The sequence below is a fragment of the Adiantum capillus-veneris genome, chromosome 4, assembly GCF_014529385.1.
Source record: "Adiantum capillus-veneris isolate H3 chromosome 4, ASM1452938v2, whole genome shotgun sequence".
Classification (NCBI taxonomy): Eukaryota; Viridiplantae; Streptophyta; class Polypodiopsida; order Polypodiales; family Pteridaceae; genus Adiantum; species Adiantum capillus-veneris.
In genome coordinates, this window is record NC_140934.1 from 5,666,512 (window position 1) to 5,679,190 (window position 12,679).

At 42.1% G+C, this 12,679-nt stretch overlaps 1 protein-coding gene across 1 annotated transcript; it reads right to left on the reverse strand.

Annotated features, from left to right (window-relative positions):
• Positions 1–9,676: 9,676 nt before the first annotated feature.
• On the reverse strand, positions 9,677–10,869 carry LOC147458650 (pathogenesis-related protein PR-1-like). The gene has a single exon (XM_086509668.1). It carries the CDS (start codon positions 10,506–10,508, stop codon positions 10,011–10,013), a length of 498 nt encoding a protein of 165 aa, XP_086365794.1. The 5' UTR covers positions 10,509–10,869; the 3' UTR covers positions 9,677–10,010.
• Positions 10,870–12,679: the final 1,810 nt, after the last annotated feature.

A 12,679-nucleotide genomic window follows, 5' to 3' on the forward strand; every position in this document is an offset into this window, starting at 1 on the left:
AACTAAAAGGACTTGAAAGTGTCCTGTTATTAACCTAGTATTAAAACATTTTGACTTACATATTTATTCCCAATAAGGAGATTTAGAAGGAGAACTTTGTAGGAATATTGAAAGGTATGATCAAATAAGTTTGGAAATCTTTCTTTATAGTTATCACTACAACAAAAAAAGGTGTCATCGACGTATATATCGACACTTAACGTCGCTATCTGTGCCGCTATATGTGTCCCTGTAAAACTGTCAGAATCTGCATCGATATACGCGTGGAAAGGCTTTATTTGCGACTCAGATAGTGACGCAGACATACACGCAATTATAGACACAGATACCGACGTAGATTCTGACGGAAGTATAGACGCATATATCGACAACCATAACAGAAAAAAAAAATCTTGGGCAGAGGACAGATAGCCTGGCCTGTGCCCAGTGAAAAGATGGACACAGCCACCACAGCCAGACTTCCTGCCCTCTGCCCAAGAAAGCGAGCAGCACCAAAATCAACCGTGCTCCCGCAGAAATTTTGACAGAGTTCCCTTCACTTCTACATAAACTTTTCAAAAAAAAACCATATCATGTATACGCCTCCTACATGCTATCCATGCAGGATCTCACATGAGATTTAAGGCCAATGAAATAAATGAAATGAACTTTGTGCAAAACCATAACCATACCAACTTAAAAGCATAACCATAACGAACCATAACCATAACTTAAAAGCATAACCATAACTTAAAACCATAACCGGCCATAACCACTTTGATCAAAACCATAATGCAGATAACCATAACCATAAACAAAATTAACAATAACCATAAGCATAACCAGAAAGTTAAACATAACCATAAACAAAACCTGAACCATAACTATGTCTATACAAGAATAGGAGAAGTAACCATGTCTATACAATGACAATGACAATAACCATAACCATAAGGAAAACAATAACTGTCTGAACAATAACCATAACCATATATTTCTATACAAAAAAGAGACACAAAAGCGTGTCTGTGTCTCACAAAGCATATATATGAAATCCGGTCCACTGATGATTAGGCGTCACAACCTACACATAGGACAACTCACAAAATTAGTATTGATATTACTTCACATATACTTACTTAATTAAATCAACTCACACATATTAACGTCTCACCTCAAGCGATCAGCGAGACTGTAAGGCCTCCGAGTCTACAAGCTCTCCTGAAGCATCAAGATCATTCAATACTTCATAGATACCTCTGCGATATCCATCTGACTCCTCCTGGCGTGTCGGGGCTCGATGCATCGCAAGATTCTACATTTATACAAAAATAAAATTAATAATAATACATGATTCATCGCGTTTCAAAAAACGCCATAGTTAAGATTGGATTAGAAACTCACAAACTCATAGTGAAAGGTGTCGAAGCCTTCGCTACCAAGATGAGATGTCCCCCTGGTCATCTATCGTATCTGCGCGGCCTCAGACTGCTATCTGAACTGCGTGTCCGCTGTCCGCTCATCCTCCCTAATCTGCAGCCACGTCTCGTGTGGGATGTCCGAAGGCTTTGGCGAGCCGGTCTTGAAAGCCTTCCGAGCTGCATCTCGTCGATGTTTCACGGTGTCCCGTGCAACACCCTTGATCCACCTCCTCGGAACAATGTTTGAACCCGCAGCAGGCTGGTACTCTCTCATGATGGTCTCCACTATGTAACTGACTTTGTCCTTATCCTTCTCACCCCAAGACGTCAGAATGTTGGTCGAAAACTGCAGCTCCACGAGCTGGCGAGTCCACTGTCTCATCTCAGTCCTGACTCTATCCATGACAACAGAACCATCTGTCCTTACAATATAGAGCTTGGAGGCACTAGGATCGTGTGCCCCACAAGGTGTCCGAGGTGTGTCGAGAGGTGTGCCTAGGTAGGACGGGGGTCGAAGCATCTGTGGACCCTTCTCCACAACAACCACCACCTCCACCTCACAATCACCGAGATCGGCGAGTGCGCCTATGCTGCGTAGATGAGGACGTACCCGCCTCTGCCCCATCCCTAGGTGTCGAAGCGGCCGTGATGAGAGAAGTAGGCGTCGTACCTGTAGGCGTCCCCCCCTAGGCGTCGGACCCTCGGGTGTGAAGCCTAGAGGCGTAGTACCCGTGCCTCTGGCTACCCAGTACTGAGAAGCCTCTGCCATCTGCGCAGGCGTCATCCGTGTGACAAAGCCCATGAATGCATCTGCACTCATAGCAGCGGGTTTCTGGAAACTAGTCTGCCATACTAAAGTCCTGCACAAAGAAATTCTATCTCTAATTGCAAACATAACTCTGCCCCAACTCGTTCTGGCAGATTGTCTTCATCCATTGCATCTTCATCTACAAGTGTCAATTCTGCCTTGTTTGTGTCATCCCTCGTATATGTGTCAGCTTCCTCTACCATACGTTCGTCTATCTCATCTAATGTCACAGTAGTATGGACGTCGTCTGAATCACTTTCCTCCAGGAGCTCTTGCCCTTCAAATACTTGTTTATTTCTTGGAGCAACCTGAACCACAAACCACCATTGTCGCTCTCGAGGGTCCGGTACAAAGACCACTTGCTCGCAATGTTCAGGGAGAGAAAATGTGTCGCTCGCATCTGTCCAAATGTTTGTAGAATCTATTTTCACAAGTTTGTTTCCATATCTGCGTACCGTTGCATTGTGACCAGAAGTAATCACCTTGAACCACTTCACATCCAACAAAAACATCTCAAACCTCCTGAAGCTTACTTTCAGAATATCTGACACCAAACCACAGTAATCCAGGTTGCTAGTGCTCTCATTCGTGTCGCTAGCACTGGCCCTGCTCTTTTGCATGAAACTAACCATTACCCCACTGTCAAACATGTTTCTTTTGCTGTCAATTTGTTGTGTTCTGAAATGCTTTCCATGCGGTCACAGTGCCATGTATGTATGATACTTCGAGTCACATCCAATAGCCAGCACTTCCTCTTCTAGAGATATGGGTTCTCCCATCTGTCGAGCTACTCTCACTGTCTTGTCCAACCATGCCATTGTAGGGAATTCAGGTAGAGGAGCGAGATAGTCTGGCAAGGGTAAGCCTCTAGTCGTTCGGCTTCGCCTGAAATACTGTCGCTCCCTATTGCGTCTCTCTTTCTCTTCTTCGTACCTTTCAAGCCATTTTTGCATCGGCGCTGAATTTAGTATACAGAACTTCATGATCTTTTCTCGCACCGCTTGCCCTTGCGGCTCCTCTCCCACCAGTCTTGCATCCTCCTCATCGCTCCACAGTCGAGGCATTTCTGGGTCAGAAACGGATAGAAATTCGGTCGTCAATACAAGAGACTCTTGCACCAGCCATCCTTCTGCCATGCTCCGCTCTAGACGTGCTTTTTGGCGAACAAAACCCTTAAGTGTTTTCATGAACTGCTCTAGAAAGAACATCCAACGGCTGTGGACTGTACCTGCCACTGCAACCTCATCTACTACATGGACGAGCAAGTGCATTTGGATAGTTAGGCAGCTCGTGGGTAGATACTTCTCAATCATGCAAACTGCCTCAATGGAGTTAGCCCTTGCGACTGCAATAGATTCCTTCTGTATCTCCTTGGAAGAGATCCACCGCACTAGCTCTGAAATCTTGTATATGCAGGTCTGCACTTCCTTCGTTAAAAACCCCTTGATCGCAATTGGAAGAATGAATTGCAAGAACTTATGGCACTCATGCGATTTCAGTCCTGACAGTTGATCGTCACAGGTGAATGTTGTCTTGAGATAGCACATATATCCTTTTGGCGTCCTGAACTCTGAAATCACTTTGTTTTTCAGCAATACCCATGGTGCTCTTGGAAGTTTTGTTTGGCCAGCTGCATTGGTGAAAGGCCCCAGCTCTGGCATCTTTCTAACTAACTGCAAATCATCTCGTGAAGTTCGATTGTCTTTCATTCCCATGATTGTCTTCCAGAGGAGCTCTCCCACATTCTTGAATATATGCATTGGATCCAGCAAATGGTTAATTAGTAGATCACCCCAGTACGGCAACGTATGGAGAATGGACAAATGTTTCATTCTTGGAACAAGTTGCCCCTCATGTTGCTCCCATCGGCGATGGCACTCTTGTACATGCATAGGACGACGTTCGACATGACCAAGCTGACCTTCGCGCAAGTGATGGCCATCTGGAAGATAACGGTGGTGGACTTGATAAATTGTCTTTAGAAGAGAGGCAGAATAACGCATATTCAAAGACTACCCGCAAATTGGACATGCATTGTATCCCGAAGTTGTTAGCCCTGCATATATTAAAGCATGAATTAGGCCAAGGCAAAGTGCTTGCGAATAGCGAGAATTTTGTAAATCAAGAACCATTACCAGAAGCTTCTCCGTATCCTGGCCAATCATGCATAGTCCACATAAGAAGTCCATGGTTCCTTGCATGCTGTTCTCCTACTGGTTCATCCGCATCTGCTATGTCGATCCCATGCCATAACTCTTGGAGCTCGTCAACTAGTGGAGCTAGATAAACATCCATGTTTTTTGCCTTGAACTTACCAGGTACAATCAAGCTTAATATCAAATGACCCTTCTTGATGGCAAGCCACGGTGGGAGGTTGTAATTGATAAGGCACATAGGCCAAGTGCTCCATGACGAGCTTCTCAAGCCAAATGGATTGACTCCATCCATTTCCATGCCCAAACGCAAATTGTGTGGTTCACTCTTAAAATGTGGCCAGGTATCTTCAATATGCCTCTAGGCCTTTGAATCAGCGGGCACCCTAAATGTTGCGTTAGTGGATCTATTCGTAGAATGCCACCGCATCAACTTTGAAATGGAACCACAACGAAACATGCTTTTTATCCTAGGAATAATAGGGAAATGCTGCAACACTTTAGTTGGCACTGTCTTGCCAACTGCATCTTGTTTGTAGCGCATTGCTCCGCACTTAGGACACGACCGACAATCTGCGAATTCATTGCGAAAAAGAATGCAATCATTTGGACATGCATGAATCTTGTTGTAGTCCAAGCCAAATGAGGTCAATAGTTGCTTTGCGTCTGGCCTGGAGGGGGGCATTTCATTGCCAGCCGGGAGAAGTTGCTCCCGCAACAACCTGTTTAAGCCACATTAAATTAAAAATCTCTCCAAGCATGTCATCGTTGCAATCGAAAAATCTCTCTTGTAGATTACGTACCTAAACAAAGCAGTGACGCTTGCATCTAACCACCCGTACACTGACTGAAGATTCAAAAACACCAGACAAGTACGAAGCGTCAATATTTTGGCGCCTTCATAAATTGGTTGACGTACAACTTCCTCAACATGTCTTCAGGAGATAGGCGCACGGCTTCTGGTGCTGCTTCGTTAGCGTTCTCCTCGCTTGTCTGGAAGAAGGCATCCAGCATCTCCTCCATGCGGTCGTCTTTTGTCTGTAAGTCCTTTTTTGCTTCCATCCTTGGCTCTATATTGGACGGACCTTCACGCATAATCCTTTTTCTCTCTCTCTCAGATGTAGGTGCTATGTCGCGAAAATCAATGCCCGTTCCGTAGGAGTTGTATCGTAGATTCTGTACGGTTTCTTTAGCAAACTCTCCGTACTTGTGCACATGCTCATTACATATCCTACGCTTGCGCATGATTTGATACTTGCAGAGCATGCACGAGCATGCAATCTTTTCCTCCATGTTAGTTGATGACGTTGCCATCTACAATGATTATGAATGTTGTTTTAATATATATACTCCTCACAATGTAAACTACCTCACATTCTCTAGTCTTGCCCAATCTCTGTACACCTCGGTCCAGAGGTGTACGGAGATCAGGACCACCGGGTCAAAATCTCGTCTTTATTGCACTCCCAGGCAATAAAGACCCCTTTGCCTCTTTTAGTTCCATAGTTTCTTCTAGAGGGAGAGAGAGAGAGATAGAGAGTGTTTCTGTCCTTTTCACACATGCAATTGGTCAACCAACCTAACTCTTTCTCTCTCTCTTTCTCTATCTACTATCTATCTCTCTCTCTCTATCTCTGTAGCTATCTCTAGTTAATTCTCTCTCTCTATATATATATATCACTCTCTATCTCTTTATTTCTCTCTCTCTCTCTCTGTATACGTACCCTATCTCTCATTCTTTCTCTCTCGATATCGCTCTCGCTATCTCCCTCTCTCTCTCTCTCTCTCTCTCTCTCTCTCTCTCTCTCTCTCTCTCTCTCTCTCTCTCTCTCTCTCTCTCTCTCTCTCTCTCTCTCTCTCTCTCTCTCTCTCTCTCTCTCTCTCTCTCTCTCTCTCTCTCTCTCTCTCTCTCTCTCTCTCTCTCTCTCTCTCTCTCTCTCTCGATCTTGCTCTCGCTATCTCTCTTTCTCTCTCTATTTTCCTATTTCCCTATCTCTCTCTGTCTCGCTCTCCACTTCTCTATCTCTCTCTCTCTATTCCCTCTCTCTCTCTCTCTCTCTCTCTCTCTCTCTCTCTCTCTCTATATATATATATATATATATATATATATATATCTATATATATATATATATATCACTCTCTTTCTCTCTCTCTCTATTCCCTATCTTTTTCTCTCTCCCTATTTCCCTATCTCTCTCTCTCTCTCTCGCTCTCCACTTCTCTCTCTCTCTCTCTCTCTCTCTCTACGTACTGATCGACCGAGCGACTGAGCTAGGTAGATCCAGACGCCCACGACTGCGGAGGCCAGAGTACACAACATCGACAGAGGCTGCATCAGATGATCCAGGTCATTCTGACTCAACATGCACAACGCCTGGTCAGACTACTGACCATGGAGGAGATTGATGAGGTCCGCCAACGACAGATGTTGGATCTCCTATGATCTGCCTATCCCAGCTAGTTGTTTTAGCTGCTTAGTCCACACCCAGCAGTTTAGGATTCCATAATATTTTATTTTGTCATTTTGTCATCTTGTTATTCTGACTTTGTATCAGATCTACCACATTGTAACTTTCTGGTCTCATAGGTCACTTTGGCCTTTTGAAGAGTTAATATAACATTTCATTTCATTTCTTTCTTTAATTTTATTTTTTTACGCAAACCATAATTCTCTCTCTCTCTCTCTCTCTTTAGTTTTAATTTCCTACGCACATTTTTCTCTCTCTATCTCTCTCTTTAATTTCCTACACGCACACACTTCTCTCTTTCTCTTTCTCTCTCTCTCGCTCTCTCTCTCTCTCTTTCCTACACACACACACACACACTCTCTCTCTCTCTCTCTCTCTCTCTCTCTCTCTCTTTCCTACACACACACACCTCTCTCTCTCTCTCTCTCTCTCTCTCTCTCTCTCTTTCCTACACACACACACTGCTCTCTCTCTCTCTTTCCTACACACACACACACACACACCGCTCTCTCTCTCTCTCTCTCTCTCTCTCTCTCTCTCTCTCTCTCTCTCTCTCTCTCTCTCTCTTTATCTCTTTCCTACACACACACACACGATGTGGAGAGAGAGAGAGAGAGGGGTGGGGGGGGGGGGGGGGGGGGGGGGGGGGGGGGGGGGGAGAGTGCCATAATACCTGCTGCGCAAGTTTTAGCCAAGATCTCAGAACGCGCGCGTTGAGGGCGAAAATGGCCCCTGCGCGTGGGTTCGCCTTTTTTTCCCCCAATTTTTTAGTGTCGATATGTCCGTACCTTTCGACGCCCGTACTTTTCCACATCCATATCGACGCAGTTATCGACGCGCATATATACGGCGTCAATAACTTTGGGTTATATTGTAGTGTAGATGATTCAGGTTAAAGGCCAAGGCTATTTCTGCCCATTTTGTGTGTCTAGCCACCATCATGAGCCTAACCGTAGGATTTGAAAGTCTGGATAAACTCCCTACATCAATTAGAACATTGGCTTATTCTACTTACTCAATAAGTTTTGTGTAAAAATTGTGATCTCTTAGTGTTAGATTCTGATCATCAAGGCTGCATGGTACATTAATCACAAAGAGTTTTATACATGAATAAATGATGTATAATATGCTTCCTCGTATCATTCAACCGTATTATTAGATTTAATGTCTTTTTTTTTAAATCTTCATATATGTACCTACATATTGATATTGATCAAGATAAAATACTTTAAAAGTAGAAGTTTTTGGTTCCAAAATAAAACTCACCTTCTCACAAACTGCAAGGCTAATCCCAAACACTAGAAAATAGAGAAAACATTAAAAGAAATTTTTTTTGATCTTTTGAGAAAAAACTACTACCTTTGGTGCCTTTGAAGTATCAAGAGTAGTAGTCAAGTGTTTGGTTTTAAACCTACATATATTAAAAATAGAGAGTCCTTTTACTTCTTTCTTGTTTCAATATACATCAAATAGTGATAGAGTGTGATAAACAATTTATCCTAGTCTATTTCTATTTTTTAATAGTGTTTAGACATATCGGACTAACCTACTGGGTGTCTTTATCAGATAGTGTTTAAAGGCATTCTTTAATACGTAGAGTTCACTTTTAGATGGTAGATTTAGAAAATAAAATAAAATATGTTGTTACTTTTCAATAGGCTTAGAATTATTTAATTGTTTAGTGCATAGAATTTGTGAAAACAGCTCTTTCTACTTAAAAATATATATATCTATCAACCTTTACTAATACTATTCAGAAATTCATAAGTAATTCAAGTATTCATGAATATTACCATATTATTTGTATTCCTTTCATTATTCAAAACGTTGTATGCAACACAGAATCTGACCCATTTCTACTATATTTAGGACAGACATTAGGTATGGTTTAAATCTATTCAAACATAGTGTGCATCAATATGAAATCTATTTAAAGACACATGAGTAGTCACCAGGTCATCAAAATAAAAGTCCTACATTGTATATAGGGTGGTTTATCTTTAGAGTATTGAAAGCACATGATATATTAAAGTGGAGAACAGTAACTATCTCACGGTGAAATGGGTGGAAAAACATTCTATCAACTCTATACACTTGGTGAATTGCATCATGGTGACTACCCCAGGATCAGATAGCGTGGAAGGAATGTCTATCAACTCGTGCTCCAGACACTCTTTAAACAATGAAACATGTGGTGGAGAATGCAATACCAAGTGATCTCTCCTAACGCAAATACCATCTTTGAATAATTATCAAAATACCTATGAAATTTGTGGAATTTTTCAACATACCTCTCAGATTTGAACATTGCCCAATAGTTCCCTCATCTTTGGCCAAACAATCCCAGAATGCCCTTCAATTTTTACAAAATTCCCAAAACACTGGCCCGCATCAGCCTCGCAATCATCTTGAATGACAATTTTGTCTGCCACTCTTTATGGGAAGATTTGTTCTCTCTCTGAGCAACATGATATACCTAGGATTTAAAATGGTATTACGGGCTTTCAAGATGAGATCATGCATTATTTCTAGACACGCATGCTTCTACTTGTGAGCTCCTTGGTGAATACTTTTATCTATGATATAAAGAAATATAACATCACTGTGAAGGGTATATTGGTAATTTTTGAAATTTGATGGGTATACTAGAAATTTCACAAATTTCAGAGATATTTTGGTCTAATAAATAATTAATTCTCTTTTATGTTTCGAATAATTGGTAATAGGTACCCCAAGTACTTTGCGAAAAAGGTGAAGAGTGTGCGAAAGAGGTGAAGAGTGAAAGACGATCTCAACATTTCACATTGTTTGTGAGGCAACAGAGCTAGTCAATGGCAATTTCTTGGGGTGCCCTTATCCTTAAAAGAGGGTGAGGCAACTTGATCTGATAAGAGAAAAGTTGCGACAAAACATCGATTGAAAACATAAAAAGAGGGTGACATTAGAGGATGATAGAAGAGAAGACTTGAGACAAAACGTCAAATCAAAACATCAAATTATGTAAAAGCCAATGAAGGCACACCACCTATAATTAAGAAATGGAAGAGCGTTTATTTTGCAGCATGACGAGAGGACGAGAGGGATAACTAGAGTGCTCGTTTCCATTTAGAAATGCAAGCAGGTTTATTTTGCAGCATGCAGCCAAGAGAGAGAGAGAGCTGAGGGATGATGAAGAGGATGATCAGTAGGGACGCTCATTGAAGACGTTGCCGGGAGGGTCGTAGTTGCAGATGACGAAGGTGCCACCACCATTGTTGCAGGCGACGGAGGCGCAGCCCAGGCGGATGGAATCCGCCCACACCACCTGCGTGTAATGGTTGCACATATTCTCGCCGGCAGCGCAGCTATTGGCCTGGTAATCGTAGAACTGTTTCTCGCTGATCCAAGAATTGACGGCGTCGGCAGGGGCAATGGAGACGGCGCTTGCCCAGTACAAGTTCTCGCCGTAGCTCCCGTCAGAGTGCTGTAGATCAGCGCAAGCATCGTTGTCTCGTTGCTGCTCGGCATAGCTCTGCGCATACGCCGCCACCTCCCCATCCCACACCAGCCCCGCCACCCCTACACTCTCCCTTTCTACATTGTGCGCCTCCAAAAACTCGTCCTGCTGTGCCCATGCCCCCGCAGCAATTAGTGCAGTATAACCTAGAGCCGTCAAGGCTAATGCCTGCAACGTCCTCATGGCGATTGCGATAGCTATATTGGTGCAGCACTGCTAGTTGGTACTTCGGCCACGTTCTAGCAGCTAGTGAAGATGGGAAAGGTAGCTATTCCATTTGGGCGCCCCCCCCTATATATAGCACCCGGAGAGAGAGAGAGAGAGAGAGAGAGAGAGAGACCCTGCGAATTGTTCCATCGTCTGCAGTGATCAACCACGAACGTGCAACAGGGCGATGGATAATGCTTTTGTGGGCCAATAGCAACAGGCCGGCTATCAATCTGATTCCTTCTCTTCAACCCTGCAGCAAACCGTGATTTAGGTTCATATCACAACTTGCATTTTGAATTAGGTCCCTGTTAACATCTCAAATTATAAGAGTGAGTCAAGGATATAAAATGCTTCATAAATACAAAAGACTTTGCATGTCTATATCAAGAGATGGTCGAGCGTGCAATATGAAATGTGTGTGGGTCATTTTATTTAACATTTGTGTTCTCTTTTTTTTCCCCTTTCCTTTAGATAGAGTTGTCTTCTATCAAGAGCTTCCTTGCACTATATTGTATGCCTTGATTTTTAATTTTATTTTGTTCTGAATTCAAAAAATGCAGCTCTCATTCAGCTGAAACAAAAAATGCAGCTCTCATTCAGATGGCGAGTTCCACAAGACGTGGTCAAGAGACCATGAATATGGACCTTGCAATTGTTTTGAATCTCTTTTATTTATTCCAAGGGATGTCCACCAAGAAATTATAATCTTGTACTATTTTTTTGTTTTCAGAAAAGTAGTTTTTCTTAATATTCTCTTGGAGTGGACTCAAAGATGCTTCTCATAGTCATTTATAAACCTTATAGTTATATTATAGAAGTTTCATGAAAATTTTAATCTTGCTGACAAACTTTCTGATCAAGCTACCAAAATCTGGCCCTAGTCACTTTTGTAACCCTTCACATAAAAGTCTGAGTTCAAGACCTTATAACTTCATGAAGTTTTTATCTTGCTGACAAACATTATGGTCAAGTTACCAAAATCTGGCCCAAGTCACTTTTGTAGCCCTTGACATCAAAGTGTCAGTTCAAGACCTTATAACTTCAGCCCGGTTTGTCTGCTTTGTAGTTTCTGCTTCAAGCTTTATGAAAAACTTATGAGCTTTAAAACTTAATACTTCAACCTAGCAAATGCATGTGAGGCACCCCTACACCGGGCTCAAGGCTACTGCATAAATGTTACTCATTGAGAAATATGATGCAACATTACACTTTATAAATTCTAATATTGTATGCTCGAAGGCCAATCCTCCAAAATCGATGTACATTTTCTCAATTTCAAAAGGTCGGGATTGTTCCAACGACACTAAAAAAAATTCTCCTTCTTTCGCCCTCTCTCTCTCTCTCTCTCTCTCACTTTGTTTTCTATATTACATTGTGGTTTATTTTACATCTTTTCCATATCTCATATCCTCTCAATAAATTCTTGCATCTGCCTTTGGATATGTAGGCATAGCAAGATAATCCTCAATCAATCTGGTCTTGAGTTGGGTCCAAGGCAAGGGAAGTGCAAATGAGGCCCTATCAAAAACTGCTGAGTTTCTTGCATTCCAAACAAAAACCAGCATCCAAATTCTAATGGACATCAGAATTTGGATGATGGACATCATGTATATATAATTGAAGGCCAGGTTTATCACAATGCACCTATCCAAAAACAAGCTTGGAATTTGTGATTTTGAAATTCCAAAGCATCCTACACTTGTCCTACAGAGCCTTCCACCAATATTGCATATGGTCACAGTTCATGAATAAGTGTCTCATTATTTCCATTTGATTACATCTCATGCATTTTCCATGCATCACATTTTCTCTATACAGCAATTCCCGAGTGGGAAAAGCCCTAATGAGCACTCTCCACATGAACACCTTGTGTTTGAAGGAACAATGTACAGTCCACAATATCTCAAATCTATGCAACCACCATTCCCTATTTTTTGAAAGACCCCATATTTTGTTACATCTTAGATCCATCAAGCCTTCATGCTATAGCATCTGATAGAATATTCTGGTAGGTAAAGTCCACCAATTGGCATAGTGATTTGGAAGCTCCTAGTCACGGAATCTCTATGTAGCGTCCTAATTACAACCATCATACTATGTCTATTTTGAGCCATATCCTACAATAATGCAGTCTGTGTGACCAC

What these genes read in the sequence shown, in the direction of transcription:
- LOC147458650 (XM_086509668.1), bottom strand. Translation starts at nt 10,508, where the DNA reads ATGAGGACGTTGCAGGCATTAGCCTTGACGGCTCTAGGTTATACTGCA.